Source organism: Camelina sativa, chromosome 12 (genome assembly GCF_030686135.1).
Source record: "Camelina sativa cultivar CO46 ecotype springtype chromosome 12, ASM3068613v1".
In the NCBI taxonomy this organism is placed as follows: Eukaryota; Viridiplantae; Streptophyta; class Magnoliopsida; order Brassicales; family Brassicaceae; genus Camelina; species Camelina sativa.
In genome coordinates, this window is record NC_141891.1 from 7,594,686 (window position 1) to 7,621,736 (window position 27,051).

General features: G+C 42.1%; 6 protein-coding genes and 1 pseudogene across 13 annotated transcripts; 4 read left to right on the forward strand and 3 right to left on the reverse strand.

The window, feature by feature from the left end:
- The first annotated feature begins 1,685 nt into the window (after positions 1 to 1,685).
- LOC104733299 (F-box/kelch-repeat protein At4g25710 pseudogene) lies at positions 1,686 to 3,273 on the forward strand (annotated as a pseudogene). The gene has a single exon (XR_015574346.1). The product of XR_015574346.1 is annotated as an F-box/kelch-repeat protein At4g25710 pseudogene (transcript).
- Positions 3,274 to 3,759: 486 nt separating this feature from the next.
- On the reverse strand, positions 3,760 to 7,123 carry LOC104730838 (calmodulin-binding protein 60 D). 4 transcript variants are annotated; one of them, XM_010450067.2, is made up of 9 exons: positions 6,935 to 7,123; positions 6,651 to 6,759; positions 6,474 to 6,549; positions 6,283 to 6,344; positions 5,659 to 6,158; positions 5,406 to 5,566; positions 5,107 to 5,310; positions 4,694 to 4,937; positions 3,760 to 4,595 (listed from the first exon to the last, which is right to left on the reverse strand). In XM_010450067.2, the coding sequence occupies exons 2-9, from the start codon at positions 6,683 to 6,685 to the stop codon at positions 4,033 to 4,035; spliced, it is 1,845 nt and encodes a 614-aa protein (XP_010448369.1). In that variant the 5' UTR covers positions 6,686 to 6,759; positions 6,935 to 7,123; the 3' UTR covers positions 3,760 to 4,032. The 4 variants fall into 4 exon arrangements, with proteins under 4 accessions (XP_010448369.1, XP_010448367.1, XP_010448368.1 ...); XM_010450065.2 differs by having other exon boundaries at positions 6,646 to 6,759; positions 6,935 to 7,121; XM_010450066.2 differs by having other exon boundaries at positions 6,646 to 6,759; positions 6,884 to 7,121.
- A 497-nt stretch (positions 7,124 to 7,620) lies between these two features.
- Positions 7,621 to 8,993, forward strand: LOC104730839 (pathogenesis-related protein PR-1-like). Its single transcript, XM_010450069.3, has 2 exons — positions 7,621 to 7,912; positions 8,482 to 8,993. Exons 1-2 carry the CDS (start codon positions 7,651 to 7,653, stop codon positions 8,844 to 8,846), a joined length of 627 nt encoding a protein of 208 aa, XP_010448371.1. The 5' UTR covers positions 7,621 to 7,650; the 3' UTR covers positions 8,847 to 8,993.
- Positions 8,994 to 9,163: 170 nt separating this feature from the next.
- Positions 9,164 to 10,071, reverse strand: LOC104730840 (pathogenesis-related protein PR-1). Its single transcript, XM_010450070.2, has one exon. It carries the CDS (start codon positions 10,015 to 10,017, stop codon positions 9,424 to 9,426), a length of 594 nt encoding a protein of 197 aa, XP_010448372.1. The 5' UTR covers positions 10,018 to 10,071; the 3' UTR covers positions 9,164 to 9,423.
- A 7,173-nt stretch (positions 10,072 to 17,244) lies between these two features.
- On the forward strand, positions 17,245 to 19,287 carry LOC104733301 (uncharacterized). The gene has a single exon (XM_010452888.2). It carries the CDS (start codon positions 17,245 to 17,247, stop codon positions 19,285 to 19,287), a length of 2,043 nt encoding a protein of 680 aa, XP_010451190.2.
- Positions 19,288 to 21,387: 2,100 nt separating this feature from the next.
- LOC104730841 (putative lipase C4A8.10) lies at positions 21,388 to 24,129 on the forward strand. Of its 4 annotated transcripts, none has more exons than XM_010450071.3 (10): positions 21,388 to 21,966; positions 22,053 to 22,120; positions 22,214 to 22,284; positions 22,373 to 22,612; positions 22,734 to 22,897; positions 22,979 to 23,034; positions 23,134 to 23,186; positions 23,273 to 23,396; positions 23,569 to 23,666; positions 23,736 to 24,129. In XM_010450071.3, exons 1-10 carry the CDS (start codon positions 21,653 to 21,655, stop codon positions 23,805 to 23,807), a joined length of 1,260 nt encoding a protein of 419 aa, XP_010448373.1. In that variant the 5' UTR covers positions 21,388 to 21,652; the 3' UTR covers positions 23,808 to 24,129. The 4 variants fall into 4 exon arrangements, 1 of the variants encoding a protein (XP_010448373.1); XR_015574060.1 differs by having other exon boundaries at positions 21,439 to 21,966; positions 22,984 to 23,034; XR_015574061.1 differs by having other exon boundaries at positions 21,442 to 21,966; positions 22,373 to 22,548.
- Positions 24,130 to 24,681: 552 nt separating this feature from the next.
- LOC104730842 (protein GLUTAMINE DUMPER 2) lies at positions 24,682 to 25,451 on the reverse strand. Its single transcript, XM_010450073.3, has one exon. It carries the CDS (start codon positions 25,355 to 25,357, stop codon positions 24,983 to 24,985), a length of 375 nt encoding a protein of 124 aa, XP_010448375.1. The 5' UTR covers positions 25,358 to 25,451; the 3' UTR covers positions 24,682 to 24,982.
- Positions 25,452 to 27,051: the final 1,600 nt, after the last annotated feature.

The following is a 27,051-nucleotide window of genomic DNA, read 5'->3' on the forward strand; positions in this document are numbered from 1 at the left end:
AAAAGAAAGGATAGGATAGAGAGAAGAAATGTTAGGATAGAGAGAGAGGGAAATGAGTAATATATTTCCTTTTTAAGATATATAAATATTGTTAATTTAAACAATAAAAATATTACATAAAGATATTCCTTTAAATAATAATTATGGGATTACCATTAAAATAAGTATATTAGAAACATGTAAACAAATTAATCATATGAAGAAGAAAACAGAATACCATTCTCAATTTCTACCAAAAAAAAAAGAACACCATTCTCAATTAATGGGGCAATTTATCTAATGCAAATGCATATAATATATGGGTTTAAAATATAAAGTATACTGTTTCATCTAATGATTTATCGTCGTGAAGATAAAAATGTTAAACCAAAAAAGAGGAAATAGGATCTCTAGACAACAATTCTATGAAACCAAGGCTGATAATTAAATAGCCGGACGCTTACCCATCTCGAGATCCAACTGGTTATATGTAAACCAAGGTGGTTTCATCTACTCCAGCTTGACATGATTTATTATATTATTTTAAATAGTAACATTAATAAGTTAGTGATAAATACTATCTTATAACAAATAAATTTGTGTTTATGAAATTATAAATTTTCAAATCTTTTATGAAATAAATTAATTATATAAATTATTTTAATATATTTTCATATTTTAGAGGTAAATATTTGGCAAATGTTTAGAGCATAGAGGAAAAGAGCATATGAGTGCATATGCACCTTTTAAATGCTCTTTTATATGCTCTTTAAATATATGTTGTTGATTGGATGATAAAATTAAAAAATCTCTTTTATATACATTTTCAATCAAGATCTCGGTACAACTACCTAACTAAGTTTTTTCCTTTTTAAAACTCTTTTCGCATCATTAGTATATAATTGGAAGTTTAGAATAATGTTTTTGCAATGTGTGTTCCAATTTAAGGAAGGTTCAGAAATTGGGAAATATACTAATAGGTGATATGTAATTGTTTGTGTATTAAAATACTCTTCAATAGAAAATTAATATAAGGAAGAGAGAGAATAAGAAAGGAAGATAATAGATGCTCAGATTGCTTCCAGAGAAAACGGTTCTCATAATTTTCTGACAACCGTCACTTAAATACTGGTTAATATTAATAAAATTAATAAATATATAAATTTAATTAAAATAATATATATATTTTTTTTTTAAAGCAACCTTCCCGTTAATGATGGTCTAATACAAAGGCATGAGAGAGTGATTAGTCAAGCATCCCCGTGACTTTTTACTTACCTGCAATTTTCCTTTGGAATTTGCTTCTCAAAATTTCAACAATATACTATTCTGAATACGTCTAATTTACTATGACACATATGAAATAGTTGATACCTCTATACATATTTTCAATAAATGTGTGTAGTACAGTTTATTCATGACCAAAATAATGTGTCATTATAAGGGAGAAAAATGCCAAAAAAAACCCGAATTTTTTTTTATTTGGAAGTTTAATATTCAATGGTTTCGGATTGGAATAAAAATACACCAAATAATAAAAATGTGTTATTTAAATCCCCTCAGTCTATTTCTCTGTAAAAATAACTTCGGCAAAAAACTTTTTGTTTAAAATTATCAAAGTCTACGCAACGGGCCATAAAGCCCACACATGTAAGATCGAGGAACCCTAATAAAAACTTGCCTGTTTTCTTCTTCCTAATAAAAAGATCGAGGAACCCTAAAGAACAAGTAAGAAACGACTAGGACGACGTCGACCGATCTCTAACGAGCAAGTAAAAAGAGATGGAGAGGAAGCCAAAGACTACGACGTCGTCGAACAAGAAGAAGAGGAAGACAACGACTTCGACGTCGTCGAACAAGAAGAAGAAGAGGAAGGCAACGACTACGACGCCGCAATCGACCCCAAATCCGTCACTTTCCGATGATTTGCTATTGAGGAAGACAACGACTTCGACGCCGCAATCGACCCCAAATCCGTCACTTCCCGATGATTTGATATTGTTAATCATCGCACGCGTCCCAATATTATACTATCCGATTCTCTCAATGGTCTCCAAGAGCTTTCGATCTCTCCTGTCTTCACCGGGCCTTTACAAGATACGGTCACTCTTGGGACGCATGGAGAGTCGTCTCTATGTGTGCATGGATATATATCCTCTCGGAAAGGGCCCTGCCTGGTTCACCCTCTGCCGGAAACCTGATCGAACCCTTAGTGATAAGGAGGAGGCGATGAAGTCAAGTGGTTATGCTTTGGCTAGAGTCCCATTTCCCCATTCTCCTCTGGTCACGAATGGAAACCTCGTGGCGGTTGGTTCTGATATCTATAACCTTGGAACCCCATCCAACGGTAAAGCGTCCTCCTCTAGTGTCTGGATTCTGGATTGTACGTCTCACACGTGGCGCGAGGCTCCAAGCTTGCCAGTGGAGCTAAGTACAGTTACTGCTAGCGTCCTTGATCAAAAGATATACGTAGCAGGATGGTACAAAGTAGATGATGATGCCCCGGCGGATCATTCCATGAAGAACTCCTTCACGGTTTTAGACACAACAAAAACACAACAAGCGTGTGATCTGGTGCCTATCCATTGCAGCTTGGCACAAGGCAAGCTTATCATCCTAAGTACATGTATTGGCGGAAAAGTCTACCTGGGGAATTGGGGGATCATGGTTGGTTACAATCCAGTGGAAGGTAGCTGGGAAAACGTTGGACAAGCCATGTCTCAATATTTGCTTTCAGATTGTTATTGCGAGATAGATGATGTTTTGTACTCGCTTGCTTCTGACCGAGTTCTGAGATGGTATGACCCTCAGGTAAGAACGTGGAGCAATGTGATGGGTTTGGTAGGACTACCCAAGTTACCTCCGGATGATCCTTTTGTTAAAATGGCTAATTATGGTGGAAAGCTAGTTGTTTTGTGGAACCGCCCTCACGTCAGTACGGATATGCTTTGGTGTGCGGAGATTGCGCTTGAAAGGCGCAATACTTGTGAAATTTGGGGGAAAGTTGAGTGGTATGATCCTATGGTTGAGGTCCCTACGTTAGTGTCTATCAACGAGGCTCTCTCTGCTACTCTCTGATGAATGTGTTTCAGAATGCTTGAACCGTGCCATACTTTACTTTTGTATGGTGTACGCTTGTATTGTGTACTCATCAGAATGCTTGAAGTACCGTGTCATACTTTTGTATGGTGTACTCCTCTTGTATGTTGTTTTATTCTATGGTACTTTAATCTCTTGTATGCTGTTTTATTCTATGGTACTTTAGTATAATTATTATTGGCTTTGATTTCGATTTGTTAAGTCTATTTATTTTCCTTGCTCTAATTGGTTCGTTAATTTAAGATCACTTTCTCTTTCGTAAATAGAAGAGAATTGGTACGAACAAGAGTTTACTATTTGTTTCTCCTCCTGCTTCTACTAACTCAGCTTGATTTAATTATAAGGGACGACAGTTTATTTCTGTGGCCTATTTGTTAAAGCTGAAAGTTTTGTTTCTAGAGGAACCGGAACAATGACGTCTCCTCAGCCTGGTCATAGAAACGTTGTCGAGAATGATGTATGTAATCAAAAGGTTTCTTATTGTGTTAATCTATTCAGCTATGTCATATACTCTATTGTGTTCTTGAAGATGCTTTAACATCCTCAAATGCTCTACGTATCAAGGAACAAGCCATATCAAACTTCTCTGAGTTTCAATCACAGGAGAAGAGAGATCAGAGGATCTCCATATGCGGTTAACTCATCTTAGACTCCTTTTGCTCTCATACCAAAGGTGAAAACTGCGAAAATCAATCTTTGCAAAAATTGTCGAAGTTGTTGCAAAAAATTCATGGAAAAACTGATCTCTCCAAATCAATCTTTGCAAAGAAATGGTGGAACGGAGAGATTCATAGAATTATCAATGCTAGTAAGTAGCCCACCACAAGCATACTAGCAAGCAACCTGACTATATCGGTTAGTGATGTTGACATATATTCCTAAACTGTACAGGTCTACTATTAGTATATACTAGCAAGCAACCTGACTATCCATTCATCATCTATCCATTCATCATCATTGTTCATCATCATCATCAAGCTCCACAATATGTGCTCTCCTCTCAGCAGCTTTCCTCCTGATGAAGAATCCCCATCTCATTGCAGCTTTTATCTTTAGCCACCCAACAACCGCTTTTCCTGATCGCCCACGGTCCTCCTCTTCATATCCCTGCATCGTCGGTGTATTATCCATAAATGATGGGAAAGCAAACCCATCTTCCTCATTGCCATCTCCCATGTTGAAGAGCTGGAGCAGCTCTTGCAGGTCCTCATTAGCTAACAATTCATTGCTTCTTTGCCTGATTTCTTCCTCTGAGAAAAAGTCGCCCTCATTATGTTTTGACCAGTCTTCAAAAGGATTAAGATTTTCCTGATCAAGAGAGGATTCAATGTCTTGGTACCCGCCTGTGGCTGACCGTAGAGGACCAAAGACGAACCCCGTTACATTTTCATTCTCTATGGTAGTTCGAGTTTGATGTTGATGTTGATGTATTCCCATGAACTGATCTTGCTGCAAACCGTTGTCGAATTGTTCTTGCGGGTTATGAGGCTGCGCTGTTGCCAACGTTTGATTATATCCTGCCGTAGAGATCAAAATGGAAGGCAATCTTATGATACAGAACCAAGAATGCAATATCTATACGATTTAGTGATCTATACGGGACTGATTTTCAAACCTCCAACTGAGAATTCTGAAAGCAATGAAGACTGATTAGGAGGCACTGTAGATGGAATTACTGTCACATTTATTGGATGGCCAGCAGCAGCGGTGGAAGAGTAATTAGCAAAAGTCGCTGCAGGATCAGTCTGAGACATATCCGACCTCCCAGGCTGGTTGAAGTTTAAAAGAGATTTGCCTTCATACTCCACAACCTGGTTCCAATTTTCATATGCTTTCCTCACCAGTTCATCCACATATACCTTTCAGAATTAAACACCAAAAAATTATACTACCGCATACATATAACAGAAGTGAATTATAGAATCAAACATCAGTAAAACAAAGATCTGTAAATCAGAGTTTACCAGAATACTAATACCAACCAGCACAAAGCAAATAAGTGCCAAAGTTAAGGAGAATGTAACAGACCTTTTGGCTTTCAGAGAGTGAATCAGCAGATAAGTACTGGTCCCCAGAAATGAAGCCACTTAGCTCGTAAATGTTATTGAACACAACGCCGACAGTCCTTGAATCTTCAGCATAGTAGACATAAAGTTTACCGCTTAGGACACATGTTTTTGCGTGCTCCACTAGCACATCCCACATCTTATTTGACATGCCACTTCCAAGAATCTAAACACACATCAGACAAGTATAATTATTCATGAGCGTAAATTGAATAATTATTGTCATCCAATAGCAATGAGCTTCACGTTATAGGTACTTACAGCTCGTAATTTTGCAGAATCCCTGACCAAATTTCTCAGAAAGCCTTCCACAGTAACTATTCCTGCAGCTCTTAGCTTCTTATGGAACGCACCATCTTTACCAATCTTATCCAACCTCCACACCTCATCATTCAAAGCAGGTGGATAATGTTTCTTGTACACTGCACACAACAATCCGTAAACACATTGATTCAGAAGAAAGAGAAGTGTGCAAGTACAAGTCACAAAGAGATAACGATAAGAAAACACATACATTCTCCCCTATGATCTCTAACAGGGAAAGCTTCTGTCTTTGCCTCACGTATGCGTACCCCATCACAATAACCAGAGGCAACCCTCAAACCAAGTCTGAACTTTTTACTTCGAATCCAGCTTGAATTATCTGTGAAAGTTACCTCACCCAAAGTGCCTACCCCTTCTTTGAGAACAACACACATGTCTCCAGTAAGCAACGGTCTCTTTCCTTCACGCTCTTTCACAACATGGCTCTCGAACTCTTCCTGAGTCCAGTCTTCATCATTTTCGTTGTTAAAGTCACCCCCAAGCACCACAACATCAAGCTTCAAAGAAGCTTCGGGTCCAAATGTCACAGGACGGCCAGTGTTTGCATCAATCAATACAACATGGATAGCAGCACCTTGCTCTCCTTCCACTCTCCCTCCTGTGAATAATGGGAGAGATAACCTAGACTTGAAATGCAGCTGCAAATTCCGACCATCTGTACATCCAATTCGTTTCGGAGAAGACCCAGAACTGCAAAGTCCTCATACATTTCAGGATACACAGTATCTAATTCCCAATGAGCTAAAGCAAGCACATAACACTATCCAAGGGTCACTCAGTTATATAGTAAGCTAGCCATTCAACAAAATAGTACCTTGCAGTAGTAAGCCTAGCAGGTGCGAATTTTGCTAAAGCACGTTCCACTTCCTCACTAACCTGTTCAGCAACAATACCGTACTAAGACCTTAATAACGCAAACTGATTCATAACTAAGTTTTAAAAGAGACAGAGAACAAAAGACAACAGAGAAACAGAGCAAGAAAGAAAAAGTAAACAAAATCTTACAACTCGGCGGAGGATAGGTTCCAGAGACGAGCAAAGCTTTTGTAAACTATCTACTTTCAGAGCCTCAACAATCACACTGCATCATAAGAATATAAAAAAGGACCAGCAAAAAAAAAGTCTTTTAGAAAATTGCAGAATCAATTAGGTTTAAAAAAAAAAATCAGAGAAAGACCTAACAAGAGCAGGACGCTTTCGCTCAGGCTTGTCGTCATCGTTCCCCTCTAAGTTCCTCTTCATATTCCCTTACTTCCTCTAGAAATTAAAAAAAAACCCTAATTTCTGAGATCTGCAAACAGCACAAAAGTACATTAATTAGACTGGAGAAACACCCTCGGAGAAAGCATCCACATCCTTAGGAGTATAAAAGCACGAAACCCTAAATTCCCCTAACCAAATCCGAATAGACTCACTCCGTAACCAATAGAAAGATAAATTAGATATCAAGCGAGAGAGAAAATAACATGTCCGATGGTCTGAGTGAATTATCCGCCGGCGACGGGAAGTAAATTTGGTGTTGTCAATAGTTTTACGACAGAGCCTCCGTCTCCGTTGCTCTTCGTTCGATTCTCTGTTTTGTTTTGGTTAGGTACAGTAATTTGGTCAACCTCGGTGTGTCAGAGTTTGAGTGTGTTTTTTTTTTAATGTGGTATGGTGTGGTGAGGGTCTACGGCTTTTTACGGTGGAGCTGCCGTGCTACTCACGTGTCAACACTTGGCAGATAAGTCCAATGGGCCCCTACTACGACATTCTCCAAGTAATCCACGCCACTTCCCCCCCTCATGCGACCTTTCGGTTGTCACATAAAATCCTAGCCGTCCGTTCCACATATACCTGCTGCTTTTTTTTTAATTTTTTTTTTCTTATAAAAAAATTTATTTCTAATATTTCAATTCAATCTGATTTATTTATGAGTTATTTATCTATAGTCTATATATATTTATGGAATAATAAATAAACAACCCTACTTGCATGGTTAAATATCTACAAGTTCTTCTTTACTAAAGCGACAAGTGGTAAGTGGTAACCATAATCGAACATGGAAGCCACTTCTCTAGTTGACATTTTTCCCAAATTGCATTTAGTCATCATTAATTATGCGGACTAATTTTAAAACATATATATAATCAACCTCATCAAATCATTTTTCTTCCACCATCCAAATCTAAGGAACACAAAGATGGCGACTACAACATCAACCCAAACCATACTCTTCGCAGTTGCCATTTTCTTGGTCGCCATCCAAGCCGTTCATGCAGACTATTACCGTCCCCGGTTACCTACAGTCCCGAGCCCTCCTTCCTACGTTGCAAAACCCAAGCCGCTCCCAACTCCTAGCCCCAAACCTATCCTCTATCATCCTCCTCCCACCTACCAACCACCCACGGGCTCGTTCGAACAACAATTTCTTGATCCACATAATACTGTCCGAAGCGGCCTAGGTACTTTTTTGTATATTTGATTATAGAATTAAATTAACTAAGACCGTATGCATGTGATATTAGTTAAGAACTTATGAGAGCATAAACAACATAAACGGCCACTTGGGATCTTTGTAATCTTTGTTGTCATATTCATAAGAAATTATATGATCATGACAAGACAATTAGGATAATTTGTGTATGGTTTATCTTACATTTTATACTTTACATTTTGCTCAGTCTACTAAATGGTGGTAGTTCTGTGATTATTATACAACTTAAGATCAGTTTTGTTTAGGAGTTTCTTATAGGCCAAATTAATTTACGTCTGAAAATATCATATTAGGGATAGATTTGTATAAATGTAATATTAACAAAAATATTTCCTTAATAATTCTGCTATTTTCTTATAGCTAAAAGACCAGATATAATTTGTTTTGTTCGGGACCTTAATATATACACGAAACACGATCTAAGGAAATGGACTACCTTAAAAAACGAACAATTTGATATATTGTTTGCATAATTGTTGGATCAAATTAAATTATTAATAACTTTGTAGTTGACTAGAACATTTTCATTCCCAACAGGTCTGCCTCCACTGGTGTGGGACGAAAAGATCGCGAGCTACGCAGCATGGTGGGCTAACCAGAGGCGTTATGACTGCTCCATGACCCACTCCACCGGTCCATACGGTGAGAACTTGTTCTGGGGAAGTGGCTCAGACTTTACACCGACTTTTGCAGTGGAGTCATGGACCGTAGAGGCTCAGTCCTACAACCACATGACCAACTCGTGTGAAGGGAGCGGTATGTGTGGTCACTACACTCAGATCGTGTGGCGTGAAACCAGGCTCCTAGGTTGCGCTCGAGTTGTCTGCGAGAATGGCGCAGGAGTTTTCATCACTTGCAATTACGACCCTCCGGGTAACTACGTTGGAGAGAAGCCTTACTAACTTTGTCTAACACTTTGCTTTTCAATTTCAATTAACGTTGGTGATTTCTTAATCTATGTTTTTATTCTTTTGTGTCTTTTGTTTCTTTCTAAATCTATCATCGTGTGGATCTTAAGTTGGTGGTGTTATGAACATTTTGTTGTTTCATTTTGTGATGGTCATGTCCCCAAATGATTTTTTTTTTCTTTGGTATACAAATTAAAGACCTTCCATAGTTCTATTAATTTTCTTAGATCATAACTAAATTAAGGCTACGTACTTATATATAAGACCATGTTGAAACACTAATAGTATTATTCCCCGTTTTCATTTTGGAATTTCTTATAAAAAACATCATCTTTTTATATTTTATATATACTGCGCATTCTTACGGATATATGAATAACCGTTAATGCAATTACAACCATCAATTATAACAATCGAGATACATAAATCAATATCACAAACCCCACACAAAGACTTCTATTAATCTAGCAATTAAAATACACAAATACACCCGCCTAATTTCCCCAAAAAGTCATAATACAAACTAAAAATAAGATGACTTGAGAGAATCGGATCAACAGATGAATGATGATTAGTAGGGTTTTTGGCCAATGTAGTTACCGGGAGGATCATAGTTACAAGTCATGAAGATTCCACCATTGTCGCATACCACACGTGCGCACCCGACCCTTCTCGTGTTCTTCCACACGATCTGTGTGTAATGGCCACACATCTGACCAGGGTCGCACGTGTTGGAGCCGTAATGATAAAACCTCTTCTCGCTAGCCCAAGCAACAACTGCGTCGGCCGGAGACCAGTTGGCGCCGAATCCCCAGTAGATGTTCTCACCAAGATTAGACTCTCCGTTGGAGAAAGAGTGTCTCAAAGCACAATCCCCCCTTCGTTGATTAGCCCACCCTTGAGCGTAGTTCTGGAGCCTGCTGTCCCACATCAAAGGAGGTTCGAATCTGGCGGCACGAACCAGGTTGTGTCGGAACAAGAACTGCAAGGAGTCGTGGTCACATCCCGGACACAATCCCTTACAGATTTGGAACACATGACCAAGTGATGAAAATTTGGTTATTGATGAAGATTTGGTTATTGTTGAAGATCTGGTTATTGTTAAAGCAACGACGGCATTAATGGCACCTAAGAGTAATATTACTCGTAAACAGGATGAGTTCATCCTCTCTCTTTTTTGAGATTATATTGTTTTGTAGGTGCTAATGGATTCGGAGGTTTAAGTGTGGTATTTAAATATACAGAGAAGATCAAGGAAACGATAAATTGTGTTGGAAATGTATGGATACAAATTTTGAGTTTTTTTTTTTGTTTTTTTTTTAGCGGCTGTGTCTATTTTTTAACCGCATAACATGGGTTACCAGTGTGAATGAAAGATTGCTTTGTCTGGCAGATTGTATATTTTAGAATGGAAAAAAGAAAAAAGAGATTGAGGACAAATATGGATTTCATTATTGGAGACATGATAATGAAGAGGGTATATGATTGTGTTTTATATGTGTTATCCCGTGAAACCTAATCTTGGCCGTACGTCACGGAACAATATGTCAAGATGCCAACTCATATGTGCACTCACAACATTATTTCTATTTGAAACTAGAAAAATTAACATATCCGCGTATACGTCGTTTATATTGTTTTTGCATGATGAGGTTAATTAGTCTTCTCTCTTGTAAATTTGTTTTTTGGGTTCTCACTTTGGTGTCGCACACTTTGAGTTTTATGTACGCTGTAGAAACTAGGTTTCCACAATGAATTTGTTTATGGAGGGGAACAAATTCAATAGAACTATCTCTCTAGAAAATAGATCTAAGCCTTGAAATTAGGAGTAAAGAAGAAGAGCTCGAAAGAACTAGGGTTGTAAAGAGCAAAAAGAGAACTCGGTTATTGTATTAGATTCTGAATGATTTACAATGGAGAAGTCTCCCTTATTTATACATGTTCAGAGATCTCATAATATATTAACTTTCCTTAACAGACGAAGTGAAATATGGAAAACTGCCCTATTGCTTGAGTCGGCCGCCGCACCGAAGTAGATGTCGGTTCCTTCTTCTCCAAGACTATTCTTTATCCGAACTGATTCCCGAAAACCTAATCGATCCCTTAACCGGATTCCCGGTTAGATAATCAATTAACATTTCTGGTTTAGCTCGGTATGATGGGGGTGCTAAATCCCGCACCAACAATTAGTCCCCCCCAGTTCAGTATATTCGAGATTTAATTCGAATATTTTGAACTATGGAAAGAAAATATCCAATCTAATCCATAAAGTTTTAATTGATTTTATTCAGATCCCCGAATCATCTCACCGCATTCTGTCCAGGCGACACGTGTCGTTTCCGTCACATCCGCTAGCTCGGAATTCGAAGAGTCGCGTAGGTCATCATTACTTTTTCGTAGGGTTGCCGCCCATTCGGCTCTATAAATACGCTTCTACTATCCTCATTTCTTATTTTTCGCCAACAGCAACAGGTAATCTGCTCCGATCTCTCTTCCGTTTTATTTCGTTATTTTTCTTCCACACTCTCCGAACTCAAGATATGGCGAGCACCTCGGAACCTGCCTCTTCGCCAGAAAGCGAACAATTAATTCGTCGTACTTCCCGACAAAGAACGCTCAACCCTGATCGCTCCGCGCAGATCGGGGAATCAAGTAGATCGGCCTCCGAAGTCCCGCGAAATTTGGTCCGCTGTACAGCAGGAGCCTCTTCTTCGCAGGTGGGCCCAACCTTGCCGTCATCAGTTCGTCACGAGGAAGAAGATCGGTTCGTACCTTTAGGATTTTCGATCGAGGATATCGACCCTTTGTTTGACCACGCAGGACGGATTGGAGGCGAAAAGAGTGTGAGTTCGACCACAACTGTGAACGAAATGCTAAATTCGTGTGGCTTGTTCAATAGCAACGTCACAATTCTGATTCCTCGAGACGACCAACGCCCCTGGAGCCCCCCAGAAGGGTATGTATGCTTGTATGAGGGTTACTTTACCGAGTGTCGCCTCCTATTCCCAATCCCGGAGTTGATTTCAATTTATGCTCAAAGACGGATGATAGCGATCTCGCAGTTCGTACCCGGAGCTATTTGTAACTTCATGGCTGCCTTGACCGTGACAGCCGAAGTCGGAGTCGAGCTTAAAGTTCAAGCTTTCGAACAGCTATGAAATTTCAAGCTCTCGAAGAGTCCGAATCGCTGGGAAGTGAACATGAGACCGGCTCATAATTTCCTCGTCGGCAAACGAGTGAATAAATTCAAGAAGTATATGAATCAATACTTCTTCGTCCGCGTCGACCAGTATTCATTTGTTAACCCGTTGGGTTTTTACCGGAGAGTGTGGAATTAAAATCCTGGTAGATTTACATTTCTATTATTTCAATTGACTTCGGCACTGCTGACCAGTTTTAACTTTTTCGTGTCTCTGCTTCCAGATCGTCCGTTCTGTGCAACGCGCCTAGCTCCGAACTATATTCTTGTTAGAGACGCTTTGTTAACCGGGAACAATCGTCGGTGGGACTTTATTACCCGTATCCGTGTCGAAACAGCAATGGGCAAAGCTAGAACGAATTTTCCAAGTTTCGCCAGTTCGCTAGGACGACCTGCCGGATGCCGTGTCATGGAATCAAAAGATGTTCAGATCGTTCGCCGAGAAACTCAAGCTGCCATTGAGGCCGAGATCGGTCCATCCCAGGGTTTAACCGAAGTAGATCCTACCCCAGATCAGACCGTCACCGACCCTACTCAGGCTCGCGGGGAAGATATCGAGCCATCAAATGTTGCAGAGGAAGAAAATCTTCCTTTGGCTTTAGAGAACGCCGATCCACCGAACCAAGAACAAGACGTTCCCCAGCTTGAAGCTGGATCTAGAAGGAGGAAGAGGAAAACGAACAAAGACAAACAAATCAATGTCGAGCCAGCCACCGATGCGCATCCGTTACCGAGCCGCAAACGTTCGGCTGATGAAGCCGGACTGGAGTCCGCCGATCGATTTCGCCTTGAAAGAAAAGATGACAAGACGAATCACTTCGCCTATAATTACTTCGGCAATTATCCCTTGGTGACCAATCGCGAGGCTTCAGGCGAACTTTTCCGGGCTCTGAAGATTTCCAACCGAATTCTTCCGTCAGCTGACGAACTGGAATTCAAGCAAGCATTCCTTGACGTCGCTGAATCGCACTTAATGGTTCGTCTTACTATCAATTCTTATTAAAATTTCATTTGTCCAATTACGCTTCAGACTGACGCATATTCGTTGGATCTCCAGACTGCCGCCAAGATGAATACGCTGGTTCAAAAATACGATAGGCAGGTCAAAACCAGCAAGGGGTCCGATCTCGAACTCGAAAAGGTGACAGAGTGCGCAAAAGAGATCCAAGCCGCTAACAGGACGAAGGACGAGAGGATCAAGGAACTCGAGGCGCTTATTGCAGAAAAAGATGGCATCATTGCCAATTCCGATCTGAAGGTTAACGAACTGAACTCCCGAGCGCTTACTCTGGAGGAAGAGAAAGCCGACCTGCAAGAGGCATGCGAAGGGCTGAAAGTTCAGCTCAAATTCGAAGTTAAGAGACTTCGGAAAGATCATTGGGATAAGGTGGAGCGAACAGCGAAGAAAGCGCAAAACCGATTAGACAAGTTCAAGGCCTATCTAGTTGAGCAGGCGAAAGTTCGCCCTCTAGAAGACCTGCTGAACCAAGCCACCGGAGTACAGGGAGCTGTACGATATCTGATTGAGAATGGGGCTGTCATTCCTGAAGAGCGAATAAGGGAGATCGACGAGAAAAAGGCCGAAGCCGAGAAGACTGTCATTGCGATCGATGTCCTTGAGCTGAATGATAATGACCTTACCATGTCCCCGGACCAGCTCGGTTATGGATTTCCTCCCCCAGCGACCGATGAAACGACGGTTCCAGAATCCGTTGAGCATCCCTTCGGCTCAAACGCCGGGAGTTTTCAAGCAGATCTATCCGGTGACGTGAACGTTTAAAATTGTGTTTTTCTTTGTTTTGCTTTCGCTTCAGATTTTATTTAAGTATGGGTTTGAATACCCTTGTAGAACATTGCCGACTCGTTCGGCCCACTCTTCTTTTGGAACTTATTTGTCAAGATTGTTTCCTTTTTGTTGAAAAAGAAAATTGACAATTTTGAGAAAGATGCACACTTTCCAATTCGGCATGGAAAGTTCCCAATTTTCCTAAATAGTTTACCTCCCAAGACGTGTATAAATCTAACCAATGCTGCCTGCGGATTAAACATCCAAGAAAGCTTTTCAACCAAAGACAATGTCGAGCTCGATTAGCAGCGTCGAATCCCCGTTGGTTGGCAACGATGTGCCAACGTTCTCGAATGCCGAAGCTATCGAAAGAGGGATGGCGTATTTCCCGAACATCAGAGCGCCCTGGTTAGACCAGAAGAGAGACGCGAGCTGATCGATTTTCTTCATGAGGTGGAGGATCGCCATGCGGAATATTCCAATCGTCTCGCCGCATCAGAACAATCACAGCGAGATCTGCTACTCAAACTTGAGATGCTGGAATCTCACCCAAAGGATTGGATTAAGAATGGGTTTGGCAAGATAGCTGATTTGCCGCCATGTCTTGTTGCATACTGCAACGAATGCCGAAGTGAATCAGATCGGAAGCCAGTGCACATGGATCCCGCCTTAATTGGCGACTTCATTCCGGGCAAAGTTAAACCGTTTTACATTAACCGGCGCGCAACCGATGCCGAACTTGCCGAGGCGGACGCCTTTTTCCGTCAGGTAACCGTTACCCTCTTTTCCTTTTTCCTTTCCTTGTAAGCGATCGAAACTTGTCTTCCTCGTACTAACCCGCTTGTTGATTTTGCGTATGCAGATCGAGGGTTCGCACCAAGAACTGACTCAAGATCTTCAGTACTTTCATATGAAGAGAGGCAGAATCGATCGACGCTTGAGGACTCTGGAATCCGAAGTTGTTTTGCTCAAGGCGAAAAGGAAAAGGACTACGGATCTGCTTGACGAGTCTGAACAAAAAATCAGAGCGTTGGAGACTCGTTCGGAGGATTGGGAAAAGACTGGGTTGCAATTGCTATGGCCAATGCCGAAACGACTCAAGTCGAGCATTCGTGAGATCGCTGCGAACGGCGCACCAGTTCGGAATTAAGATGTTTTATTTAATTATTTAATAATACCTAGCAGCAATGTAACGGACGAGCTTGAATTTCGCTTGGAATAAAATTTTATAATAAGAGATTTGCTTTAATCATTGTTTTACTATCTGAAAAATGTGTCAGAGGCGAGACGTCTCCCGGCTTACAACAGACAATTTTTATTAATTGATGGTAGAAAACATCAATTCGGGACGAAGTGTTAATAAAGTGTGTTTAATCGGAGAGCGAGATACTGGGCTCGGCTTATCTCCTTTGCTTTAGCTCGGATGCCGGACTGCGAAAATATCCTCTGGGTTCGGCTAACCGTTCCGTCCGAACTAAAGTTTGGGTGCGAAATAAATACTCTGGGTTCGGCTTACCCCAAAAACAAAAAGCGGGTGCAGAATAAATACTCTGGGTCCGGCTTATCCCTACGTAGGAAGGTCAGGGGCGACTCTGGGTTCGGCTTATCCTGAAAATAGTGGGTCTTTATGCGAGCTGATCACCTGGCCAGGGAGTCAACGAGGGGTGAACTTTGTACGAGCTAATAGATGCTTAGTCCCGTTCGGGCTAAGGTATACCTATGAGTGTATATATATATATTTTTTTTATTTTTTTTTTAATTTTTATTATTAATTTTTTTTTTTTTTTTGGAAATTAGGAAAATTTCCCTTTTCTTTTTGGAAATAATGAACACCCCCCATTAAATGCGTCGCACGGTCTTTGAGAATTCCTCTCGGGAAAACGCGAAAATCACGCTTCACTTTGATTGGTGGGTTTAGCGGCGGTTACTTCCCATAATCCTGTATAAATAGGATTGAGGGTTGGGGAGATCATTCTAACCACTTCCATTATTTGCGAGAATCACTGAGAGAAAAGAGATGGTGACTACTCGATCAGCGTGGCTAAGACAAGCTCGGGAGAGGCTTGCCGCTTCGGCAAGCAGTTCGAGACGAACTGAAGCTTCAGAGAGCTCCTCCGCCCACGAGAGCGCGGAGACGTTCCGAGTTTGCGCTCCTGTCCCGTACGTTGACATGACGGGTGCAGAAGGGAGTCCTGTGTGTCAGGAACTTCGAAGATATCGAGCTCGCCGCTATAGGCTGGGGGCTCATCTTATGGCAAGACGCCGAAGATTGGCCGAGATCTGTCGGCTTTATCGTTTGGACGGGACCATTCGGGTCCTGAACGAACTAATCTCCAATGGTTTCTACTTGGAGAAGTGGCGTATGACCGGGCTGTTTGCCGCGCGAACGGCGTGCCTAGAACTGCTGGAAGGTATGGGGGTGCCCGTCCTCTTGGAGGCCGATTGTCAGCCTCTCGAAGATACTGCGTACCCGTTCAACGTGGATATATGGGCCTACCAAGCTTCCGTAGAAAGGTTAAGGCGGTATGCCACCTTCCTGGAGTCGGCCGGCCCGATTTTCCGCGAGAGGCACTTGGTTGAAGGCCCGTGTGCTTTCTTAGAAGACTTGGCGTCAAAAGGTGTCGAAGTCCCAAGGGAGAGATTGGAAGCCCTGAGGGGAAGGCGTCAGTTCTGGCGCGCCGAACTGGACAAGGTAGCGGTGGAGGAACCATTGGCAGATGATCTATCGGGTCCGCGGCCTCCACTTCGTCTGCAGGATCAACCTAGACGCTGAATGTGGGAGCTCGACCCTTCCGAACTCTGAGTTCGGGCGGTCTTTTTCTTTTCTCATCTAGGATCCCGAGTCGTCGAAGGGACCTTTTCCCTTTGCGTCTCCTTTCTTTTGTTGGTGCGGGATTTAGCACCCCCATCATACCGAGCTAAACCAGAAATGTTAATTGATTATCTAACCGGGAATCCGGTTAAGGGATCGATTAGGTTTTCGGGAATCAGTTCGGATAAAGAATAGTCTTGGAGAAGAAGGAACCGACATCCACTTCGGTGCGGCGGCCGACTCAAGCAATAGGGCAGTTTTCCATATTTCACTTCGTCTGTTAAGGAAAGTTAATATATTATGAGATCTCTGAACATGTATAAATAAGGGAGACTTCTCCATTGTAAATCATTCAGAATCTAATACAATAACCGAGTTCTCTTTTTGCTCTTTACAACCCTAGTTCTTTCGAGCTCTTCTTCTTTACTCCTAATTTCAAGGCTTAGATCTATTTTCTAGAGAGATAGTTCTATTGAATTTGTTCCCCTCCATAAACAAATTCATTGTGGAAACCTAGTTTCTACAATTGGCCACACCAGCGGCCCAGAATCCGCAGCTCGTTTCCATGGAGGACTTCAGAATCCTGTTCGGCACCATGACAAAAGAGATCTACCAGATGATCTCCGAAACCAACCGCAGAGTTGATGCCGTTGTGACCCAAACAACCCCATCACAGATCTCTGCCGGACAATCGCTCAACGTAGATGGTCTCACTCGTCGTCTCGATTTTTCGGAAGCACAACCGGAGCGGAGGAATCCTCCCCCTCGGACCACGTCCAGTATCCGACCAACGAATCCGAACTCACGGATACACGAAAGCATGACCGTCCCAGTCACCCGCCACGCGAACTCTGGACCTTGCTACGAACTCGAAGAAATCAGGTCACAGATTAGTGGCATGAACACTCTCCTCCATCGAGCTATCAGATCCGCTCCGGAAATCGACAGGATCGTTGAGGTAACTCGGCAGTCGCCCTTCACTCAACGGATAGCACGAGCCGCCATACCACACGTCAAACTGAAGCTGCCGGTCTATCAGGGAGACAAAGATCCGGTCCAGTTCATGACATCCTTCATGGCGACCATGTCAAAAGCTCGATTCACCGAAGAACAAAGGGACGCCGGTTGCTGTCAACAGTTCGTGGATAGCCTTTCCGGCCCTGCCTTGGTGTGGTTCACGAGGCTCGAGCCGAACTCGATTGACAACTTTGACGACCTGTCCAAGGTTTTCCTCAAGAACTACCGAATCCTCATCGAACGAGGCGTGACAAGTTCAGACCTCTGGGAGATGGCCCAGGAACGAGGGGAACCTATCGCCAACTACTTGAACAGGTTCAAAGAAAAGCTGACAAAGGTCAACGTCCCGGAAGACGCAGCAATGGCGGCCTTCCGAAAAGGCTTAATCCCCGGATCGCCGTTACGAAAAGACCTTAACATCCGGGAACCCAAGGATCTCGATGATGCGTTACATCGGGCCTCCAGGTTCGCACTCGACGAGGAGGAAGAAGCCCGAATAGCCACAAAAACTAATGACGAACAGCCGTCGCATCCCGCTAAGACTAAAAACCGGGTCGAACACCACGAACCCCGCAAGCACCACAAACCTCAGGATCGAAAAAAGGGCGTCATCCACGCAGTCTCCAAGGTGGACGGTCAGGACAAGCAGCCATCTGACCCGAAGGAAATCTACTGCGATTTTCACATGTACCCCGGTCACTCCACACAAGAGTGCGTCCATCTGAAGAACTATCTGTACGCAAAGTATCTTTCTGGCGAAGTCGAAGCTACTTATCAGCCAAAAAGCGTCCGTGGAGGCAGAGGTCGCCGAGGTGGATGGCGCGGAGGACGATCTAACCGAGGCCGTGGCGCAGGCGGCGGACGGGGTTACGATGGACCACCCAACGCAGCCCAGCAGCTAGCACCCGTGAATCACCAGGAGGAGGCGCCCCAAGCAGACGAACTGCCGGGCCCACCCAAACGACAGAGGGGACAAAACCCGGAGCGGGCTAATTCTCCTCCCCGTGGACGAATAACCATGATACTTGGTCCACCGAAGGACTGCGCGGATTCTGTTCGCGCACTCAAAAAGAGAGCACGGCAAGTTTGCGCCCTCCAAACCGCTCCGGGCGAGCCTCCGCTATGTGCAGACCCGATATCATTCACCTCAGAAGACGCCAAAGGAATCCAACACCCCCATTCAGACCCCTTGGTTATCGAAGTCTCGATGGGCGACTTCGACGTCGAACGAGTTTTGATCGACACTGGGAGCACAGTCAATGTACTCTGTTGGCAAACATTGGAAAAAATGGGCGTCACACCAGAACAACTGAAACCCGAAACTCGAACGCTGACGGGCTACGACGGGGTCGCCAAAATGTCGATGGGCGACGTGAAGCTACAAGTACGAGCTGGCGGAGTGACCCGGAAAACTAAGTTCGCAGTCGTTGATGCACCACCAATCTACAACGCTATTCTGGGGGTACCTTGGATATATGCGATGCAGGCCGTACCGTCGACCTATCACCTCTGCCTCAAATTCCCAACTTCTACAGGAATTTGCACACTTTATGGCGACCAGAGGGTGGCCAGAGTCTGCTCTGTTATCGAAAAGAAGCAGAGGAAGACGGAGACCGCATAGCAATTACAGAGCGGGGACCATCTCACTGGTCCCCGAAAGCCGGAGCGGGATCGCCTCAAGTGTCCGGAGTGCAAGATCCTACAGGCGAATATTGACCCCTCCGACCCATCGCGAACTGTCGGCATCGGGGCCGAACTCGACGAAAGCATAAAGGCCAAGCTGATCGCTTTCCTGCAATCTCGGGCTTCCACATTCGCTTGGTCAACAAAGGACATGGTCGGGATAAGCCCCGAAGTCATGTGCCACAAGCTAAATATCGACCCCACGTTCAAGCCGATCAGACAGAAGCGCAGGCGCCTAGGCCCGGATCGAGCCAAGGCAGTCCAGGACGAAGTGGAACGACTACTCAAGGCGGATCAAATCATGGAAGTCCAGTATCCTGATTGGTTGGCTAACCCGGTCGTAGTCAAAAAGAAAAACGGCAAGTGGAGAGTTTGCGTGGATTTCACTGATCTCAACAAAGCTTGCCCTAAGGACAGCTTTCCTCTGCCGCACATAGATCGTCTCGTCGAAGCCACGGCTGGAAACCAGCTGCTTTCATTTATGGATGCTTTCTCAGGCTACAACCAGATCGCCATGAGCTCAGCTTACCGCGAGAAAACGGCATTCATCACAGATAGGGGGACCTACTGTTACAAAGTGATGCCGTTCGGATTGAAAAACGCCGGAGCAACCTACCAGCGCTTGGTAAACATGATGTTCGCGGATCTGCTCGGCAAAACCATGGAAGTCTATATAGACGACATGCTGGTCAAGTCTCTGATCGCAGAACAGCACGTCCAACATCTGGCAGAGTGTTTCAACATCTTGGATCAATTCCAGATGAAACTAAACCCGACGAAGTGCACATTTGGAGTAACTTCCGGAGAATTCTTGGGGTACATCGTCACTGAACGGGGAATAGAGGCAAATCCCAAGCAGATCGAAGCCATACTAGGGCTCACGTCGCCGACCAACAAGCGAGAAGTACAACGCTTGACTGGCCGGATCGCTGCTCTGAACCGTTTCGTCGCGCGCTCAACGGATAAGTGCCTCCCCTTTTACCAACTTCTTCGCGGGAATAAGGATTTCCATTGGGACGAGGAATGCGAAATCGCCTTTCGTCAGATGAAGGAATATTTGACCTGTCACCCAGTATTGGTCAAACCGGAGGACGGCGAAACATTGTATCTCTATGTCTCGGTGTCCAGCTCGGCCGTTAGCGGGGTGCTAGTCCGAGACGATCGCGGGGACCAGAAACCCATTTTCTACACAAGCAAAGCACTAAACGACGCGGAGTCGCGATACCCCACGCTGGAAAAATTGGCCCTTGCAGTGATCGTCGCAGCACGGAAACTACGACCCTATTTTCAGTCGCACTCTATCGTCGTGTTTATTATTGGAAAGCTCTCAAAAGGTTCATGTGGTTTTGATAGTGAACCTCTTCGTTGTGTTTAGGTGATTTTTGAGCGCACAAAATGTGATAGGTACAAAAATATGTTCCGTAAGTACATGTATATAATAACACCATTCCCATTGAATCAACTGTAAAAATGTATACCGAATGGTAAGCTTGGGTACTCACTCTTAAGAGATCTTAAGCGACCCAATTTAATCCATGTAAGGATGAAAGATAAATCGACATTTATATAGTAAGGGATGAAAGAAGGAAAAATAAAGAACAATTGAATGAGCAACATCGCATAAAACAAATCGAAATGAAAAAAATGTGAAAGTGGTTCTACTGGTACTAGTTTTTTATATGGGCAACGTTTTTGTCATGCATTTGAAATAAATATAGTCAACTGAGTACCATGCAATGATGCAATGCAATAGATTGACTTAATTGTGCTTTAATTTCTAACAGAGAAATACAAATGCAAACAATTAATTAGAAAGAGTAAAATTTCCAAAGTAATTTTATGAAATAAATCTCTACATTTTATATTGAGATGAGATGGTAATTACTATAACTTTCTTGGTTTAAATTTATTTTGTAAATGTAATTGTAATGAAATAAACATCTACATTTTAATGAGATATTAACACAAAAGCCTTCCAAAATTAGAGCTAATTTGTATTTTATCTGTTGATACTTTGATAACATCAACATTAATACAAGTGGATACATTTTTAACATCTTATTATAGAATTAATTTATCTTCCTATATTAATATTATTTTTTAACTAAAAAAAAAAAAACATATTTTGACCAAGTGGTTCTATGTGTTACCGCTACTGTTCATTAGCGCCTCCGCAAAAACCGCAACTGTAACGCTTCTTCGCCGGAAAAAAGTTTAACGCGACTTGTCGTCATCACTTACGTTTACTCTCAGGAAGATTACTACTTCCTTCTTTATATTGCTTACTTGTTTTTTACTTCCACATGATTGCTTCCTTCTCCAGATTCCAAATCTCAATCCCCGATTTGATTCCGTCTTCTTCACCTCGATTTATTCGGCCTAGTCAACTCCAGTTCCGTTTCGGCTTACGCCTTAGATTTCCCGCTCGATCAAAGAGTCCGAATCAAATGGAGTGGATGAACCGTCTTGGTATCGGTTGTTTCGCGGCGAATCGGAGCAAAAGAGAGCTGAAGACGGAGATAGACAACGGCGGTGAGGATTTGTTCGATGCGGCTGTTATGGAATCTACTGAGAAGCCGGATCATTTGGTGGTTATGGTTAACGGAATCGTTGGCAGGTAAAAAAACACAATCAAAGAGCTTTTAAAACGAATACAGTTGATTCAAAGATGCTAAATCCTGTGTTGGATGACGATGATTTTAGTGCGGCGGATTGGAAATATGCGGCGGAGCAGTTCGTGAAGAAGTTCCCGGACAAAGTACTTGTTCACCGTGCGTTGTTGCTTTAACCTTTTAGAGATTTGTGGTTTTGAATGCTCTGTACTTTTTAGGATGTTTTGATTTTGATGAAACTGTTTGAAGCAGGTAGCGAGAGTAATAGTGCAACGTTGACATTTGATGGAGTTGATAAAATGGGTGAAAGGCTTGCTAATGAGGTATTTTGCCAGCATTGTTTTTTTCTCTTTGATCTGCAAATTGGTTGGTGGTTTGTTATAGTTGTTGATTTCTAAAAATCTTGTGAAGGTTTTGGCTGTTGTTAAGAACAGAAGTGGGTTGAAGAAGATCTCTTTTGTGGCTCATTCTTTAGGAGGTCTTGTTGCAAGATATGCCATTGGGAAGCTTTATGAACAGTCAGTGGAAGTCGAATCTTTGGACTCTCCTTCCAAGGACACGAGCTCGAGAGGAGGCGAAATTGCTGGGTTAGAACCTATGAACTTTATAACTTTCGCAACGCCTCATCTTGGTTCAAGAGGACATAGACAGGTGAATTGAATGTTTTAGATAGCATGTCTAGGTCGAAATGTCTGTAAGGTTTGCATATATATATGCATAGATCATATGTTTCGGTGTAACATGCTTATTATGCTTGTCTTTATTCGCTCAGTTCCCGATTCTTTGTGGCCTTCCGTTTCTTGAAAGAACAGCATCCCAAACTGCACACTTGGCTGCTGGGAGGACTGGAAAACATTTGTTTTTGGTGGACAACGATGATGGAAATCCTCCACTTCTTATCCGAATGGCTACGGATTGTGATGACTTGAAATTCATGTAATTGCTTTGGTCTCTGGGTGTTTCTCATTGGTGACTTGCAGATTAAGATATGCTCACCTCTTCTTATGACCTGAACAGATCAGCTCTACATGTTTTCAAGCGTCGTGTGGCATATGCAAACGTGAATTTCGACTGTATCCTTCCCTTAAAAAGAGCATGTTTTCTTAGTAACTGTCAATGATTTCTCAAATTCTATCATTTACGAGAGTTTGCCTTAACTAATTGAAAAAAAGCCATGGTTGGATGGAGGACATCTTCAATTCGCCGTCCAAATGAGCTCCCAAAGGTATGCGTTTGCTTGTTATATTTTGTGCACATCGTTAGTGGCGACAGGAATTTTATCAATCAACCTTAACCCTTCTCATCTTCCAGCCAAACCTTCTAGAAACTGATCCAAACTATCCACACATTGTATACGTCGAAAATGGAAATGTGGACAATGGTAGTTGCCGGTCAACTTCAACAGGAGTAACAGAGCAAAACACTGATCTCGAAGGTTTGTCCATTTCTCTCTTGATATTTTCTCTAGATTTGCTTGAAACAATGATCTCTATAAGATATACCGAAAGTGCGGTAGATCCTTGCCTCACTATGTATAGCCCATTGGTCTCTTGCTTATATCCATAGCATCACAAACTTGATCCTGTTATGGTTTATGTTGAATGTAGAGGAAATGATACATGGACTCAGTCAGCTATCTTGGGAAAGAATAGATGTCAGCTTCCACAATAGCAAGCAACGATATGTTGCTCATAGTACCATCCAGGTAGGTTTATTAAACTCAAAAGCGATTTTGTTAAGGGATATTACCTAATGATTTTTTTGTTATGTGTAGGTCAAAACATATTGGTTACATTCTGATGGCAAAGATGTTGTCTTCCACATGATGGATCATTTCTGTCTCTAGCCCCCAGCATTTTTAACCGCTGCAATTAGTCAGCGCGTTGTTCACCGGTTCCACCGACTAGACCAAAAGTGTGATTCAGTCGATACAGAGGTGCGCACTGTAAGAAGGCGATTGCATTACAACCTTCTTCTTTTTTTTTTTCTGGTTATTTATATCGTTTTTACTTTTTACTATATGATGCGATACAAATTGTGGTAAAGTTCATGCTACTATTCCTTAATGGTTATTCGAAATAACTTATTTCGAATAATATTCATTTTGTCGAACGATGAATCTGTACAGATCTAGTCGTTCTTTGTAAAATTTAATGTTGGGTTTTTCAGTTCTGTTTGCATCAATTGCCATCTCGTTTGTTTGACACGTTCACATGTAACATAGTACGAATTGGACAAGAAAAGGAAAGGACGTAAACACATGACCCTAACCATTGACCAATTGCCCATGCTAAAAAAAAAAAAAAACAATTATTCAGTTGGTGGCAGAGTAGTCTCCATCCAATATATATGTCACTGTTCACATTGTCGGATCAGCCAAAAAATCTAATATCTCATTGTCCAACTATGCTTCTTCAGTTTCACTGAATGGTTATAAAGAAAAACGTTATATGCCGGAAAAAACAAAATATTGATAAAAATGGTTATATATATTTGGTGCTAATTCTTGATAGTGGTATATATAGAAATTTAGGAATAAAGGTGCAAAGAGAATAATTCTCAACTTCGTCTCGCCGCAACAGATTAGCTTACTAATATTCGGCACGTGCCAATGTCGCCACATCCCTTCAAGTTTTTCTTTCACCTGAAGACATGTGTTTCTCCCTCTGTTTTGAAGTATCATTTGTAATGACAGTTACTAATCTTTTGTTATATAGCAGTAATTACTAATCATATACTAGTATTTAAGTTCTCATATAAATTACATAAACCGGAATTTCCTCCGTGACACAGAACACGGGAAAAATATAGAGGACAGTCAAAAAAAAATAAAAGGACTAAAACCCATACGAATTAACGATGCAAACAAAAAAAAAATGAAAATTATCCCACTCGCTCCTGTAAGTTAGGTCCACGTTATGACCCGACCAGACCCGGCTGTCCCAATCAACTACAGGTCACCGTAACTTCCGGTGCTCTGCCGTACCACTTTTATACTAGCTGGCCTCCTATGCTTCTTTCTTAACTATGATCGCCGCAAGTACAGCTCTGAGTCTGCTCAGACCGAGTCGCCGGCGTAGCTAGGTAAGTAGGTTTGACATCTCCAGCCATGATGACGAGAAACTTCTCCGGCATCGTCGCGAGCTTAGTCTTGTTAGTGTTCCCGTCGGGTTTGGCATCATCTCCACCCTCGAGGTCACGCTGAGCAGAGCCGGAGAGTCTCCAGTAAGAACAAGCGAGAATGAGAAGAGCGAGGGAGATGAGAGCCAACATGGCGGCTAAACCACCAAAGAGATAAGGAACTGGAGAGTGCCACGGTGAGTGAGGCACCACCATGGAGGAGCTAGTGTTTCTGCTGTCTTCGTAATTATATTGTCGTCCTTCCATTGTCTGCATGTGTGTTTGGTTGGCCTTTGGCTGTATGATATGTGTAGGGGTGAGTGTGAATGATATGAAAGTTTTTTTTTTTTTTTAATAGATTGGTGGGAGAAGAGATAATGTTGTGAGGGGCATTTATAGAAGATAGAAGAGTGGATTATTCTTAATGCATTGGATTGTGCTTTGTGCATGGTTCAGTATTGTATTACGAGAATCAATGATTATTGTGACTCTTGCCAATTTAATATTCGTTATTTGTACTTTGTAGAGTGAGTATATTAACTAAATCATTTTTTCTAGCGAATCATCTTCTATAATGGAGTGAATAATTCATTGGTCTTGATATAACGACGAAATTTTTAAAACTTACATGATTTTTTTTTTAATCAACATTTAAAGATGATGTGAATTTTAGGTGGTAGCGCAATAAAGACTTGTATAAGTGGTATTTTCTTCTTATTATCTGGATGGTTAATTTGAACTTGTATTAGTTTTCTATGTTGTCAAGGCTTTTTATATCCCTCTTCAAATCTTATTGGCGGATTTTAATACTCTTTAAATGCAATAATGGATCGGGGTTAAAGTGAGGTCGGGGGAAAAAAGTGAAGAATTGTTTAATAACCTTAGAGATTATTGCCAATGTAGGCATTATTTGGGCCGGACCTTCGGAAATAGGCACTTTGAACAGTTAACTTTAACTGTTGACTGAAACCTTCAATAAACTGACGAATCTGTCCTTAGAAGAATGAGCGGGAATGTGAAGCTTCATTGGGCAAGTGGGGTGGTGACGTCATGGTGATTAATAAGGAAATTAAGAATAATGAACATAATATGTGGAGGCGAGGAAGGCTTTGCACTGTTCGACACAATTTTTGATGTTAATCGTGTGGACAAAAAATAAGCAACGAACAGTAGTTTGGTGTACTAGGGTTTGTGGATTAACATAAATAATGGAGTTTCGTGAAACTGCAAACAAAAGAGAGAAACCCAGGCGTCATAATTATCAAATTACAGAGAGAGTTACAGATCGTAGAGAGAGCAAGAAAGTAGATGATCGATTTCAACGAGGAGGTAACTTTCATAAACCTTGTTGCTTTTATTATCTCATATATGTATATTCGAAACTGAGAAGCATAGGTAGTAAGAATAGGAATTTGTGAATCATATTAGCAGAGTAGGGAACATATACAGAGGTTCTATCCGTCGTTTGTTGTATTAGCTGTGAATTTTCATTTGTTCGTAGAGCTGTAAAGAAGGGGGTAGGATTGGTGAACAAGATTTTGTTATTATGGTCTACGACATATGAATATCGTATAGTGACATGTCTATGCGGGGTTACCTATGATGAGTCAAATGTAAAAAAAATTATCGCTTTGTCTTCTTTGCAGGTAATGGAGACTCCTATCCTCGTTTTAGTTGGGGACTGGGACTATTCTGCTGATGGAGGGTGGAAGTTCGTTGTAGAAACCACCTGTCCAGCCCAATGCATTATGGTTTCGGAGGAGATGAGGTTCAACACCTTTAAAACCCGGATTCAGAAGGAATTTCAGAAAGATGTTGAAGGAGTCTTACGTCGAATTGCATACTGCTCACCCACCAAAATGTCAATCTTTTCTGCTGGGAGGACTCCTCCGGTGTCCATTACAACTGACAGCGGCCTGAAAACTTTTTTCAAAGTCAGAGCGACAACGAAACCTATGAATCTCTTCGCT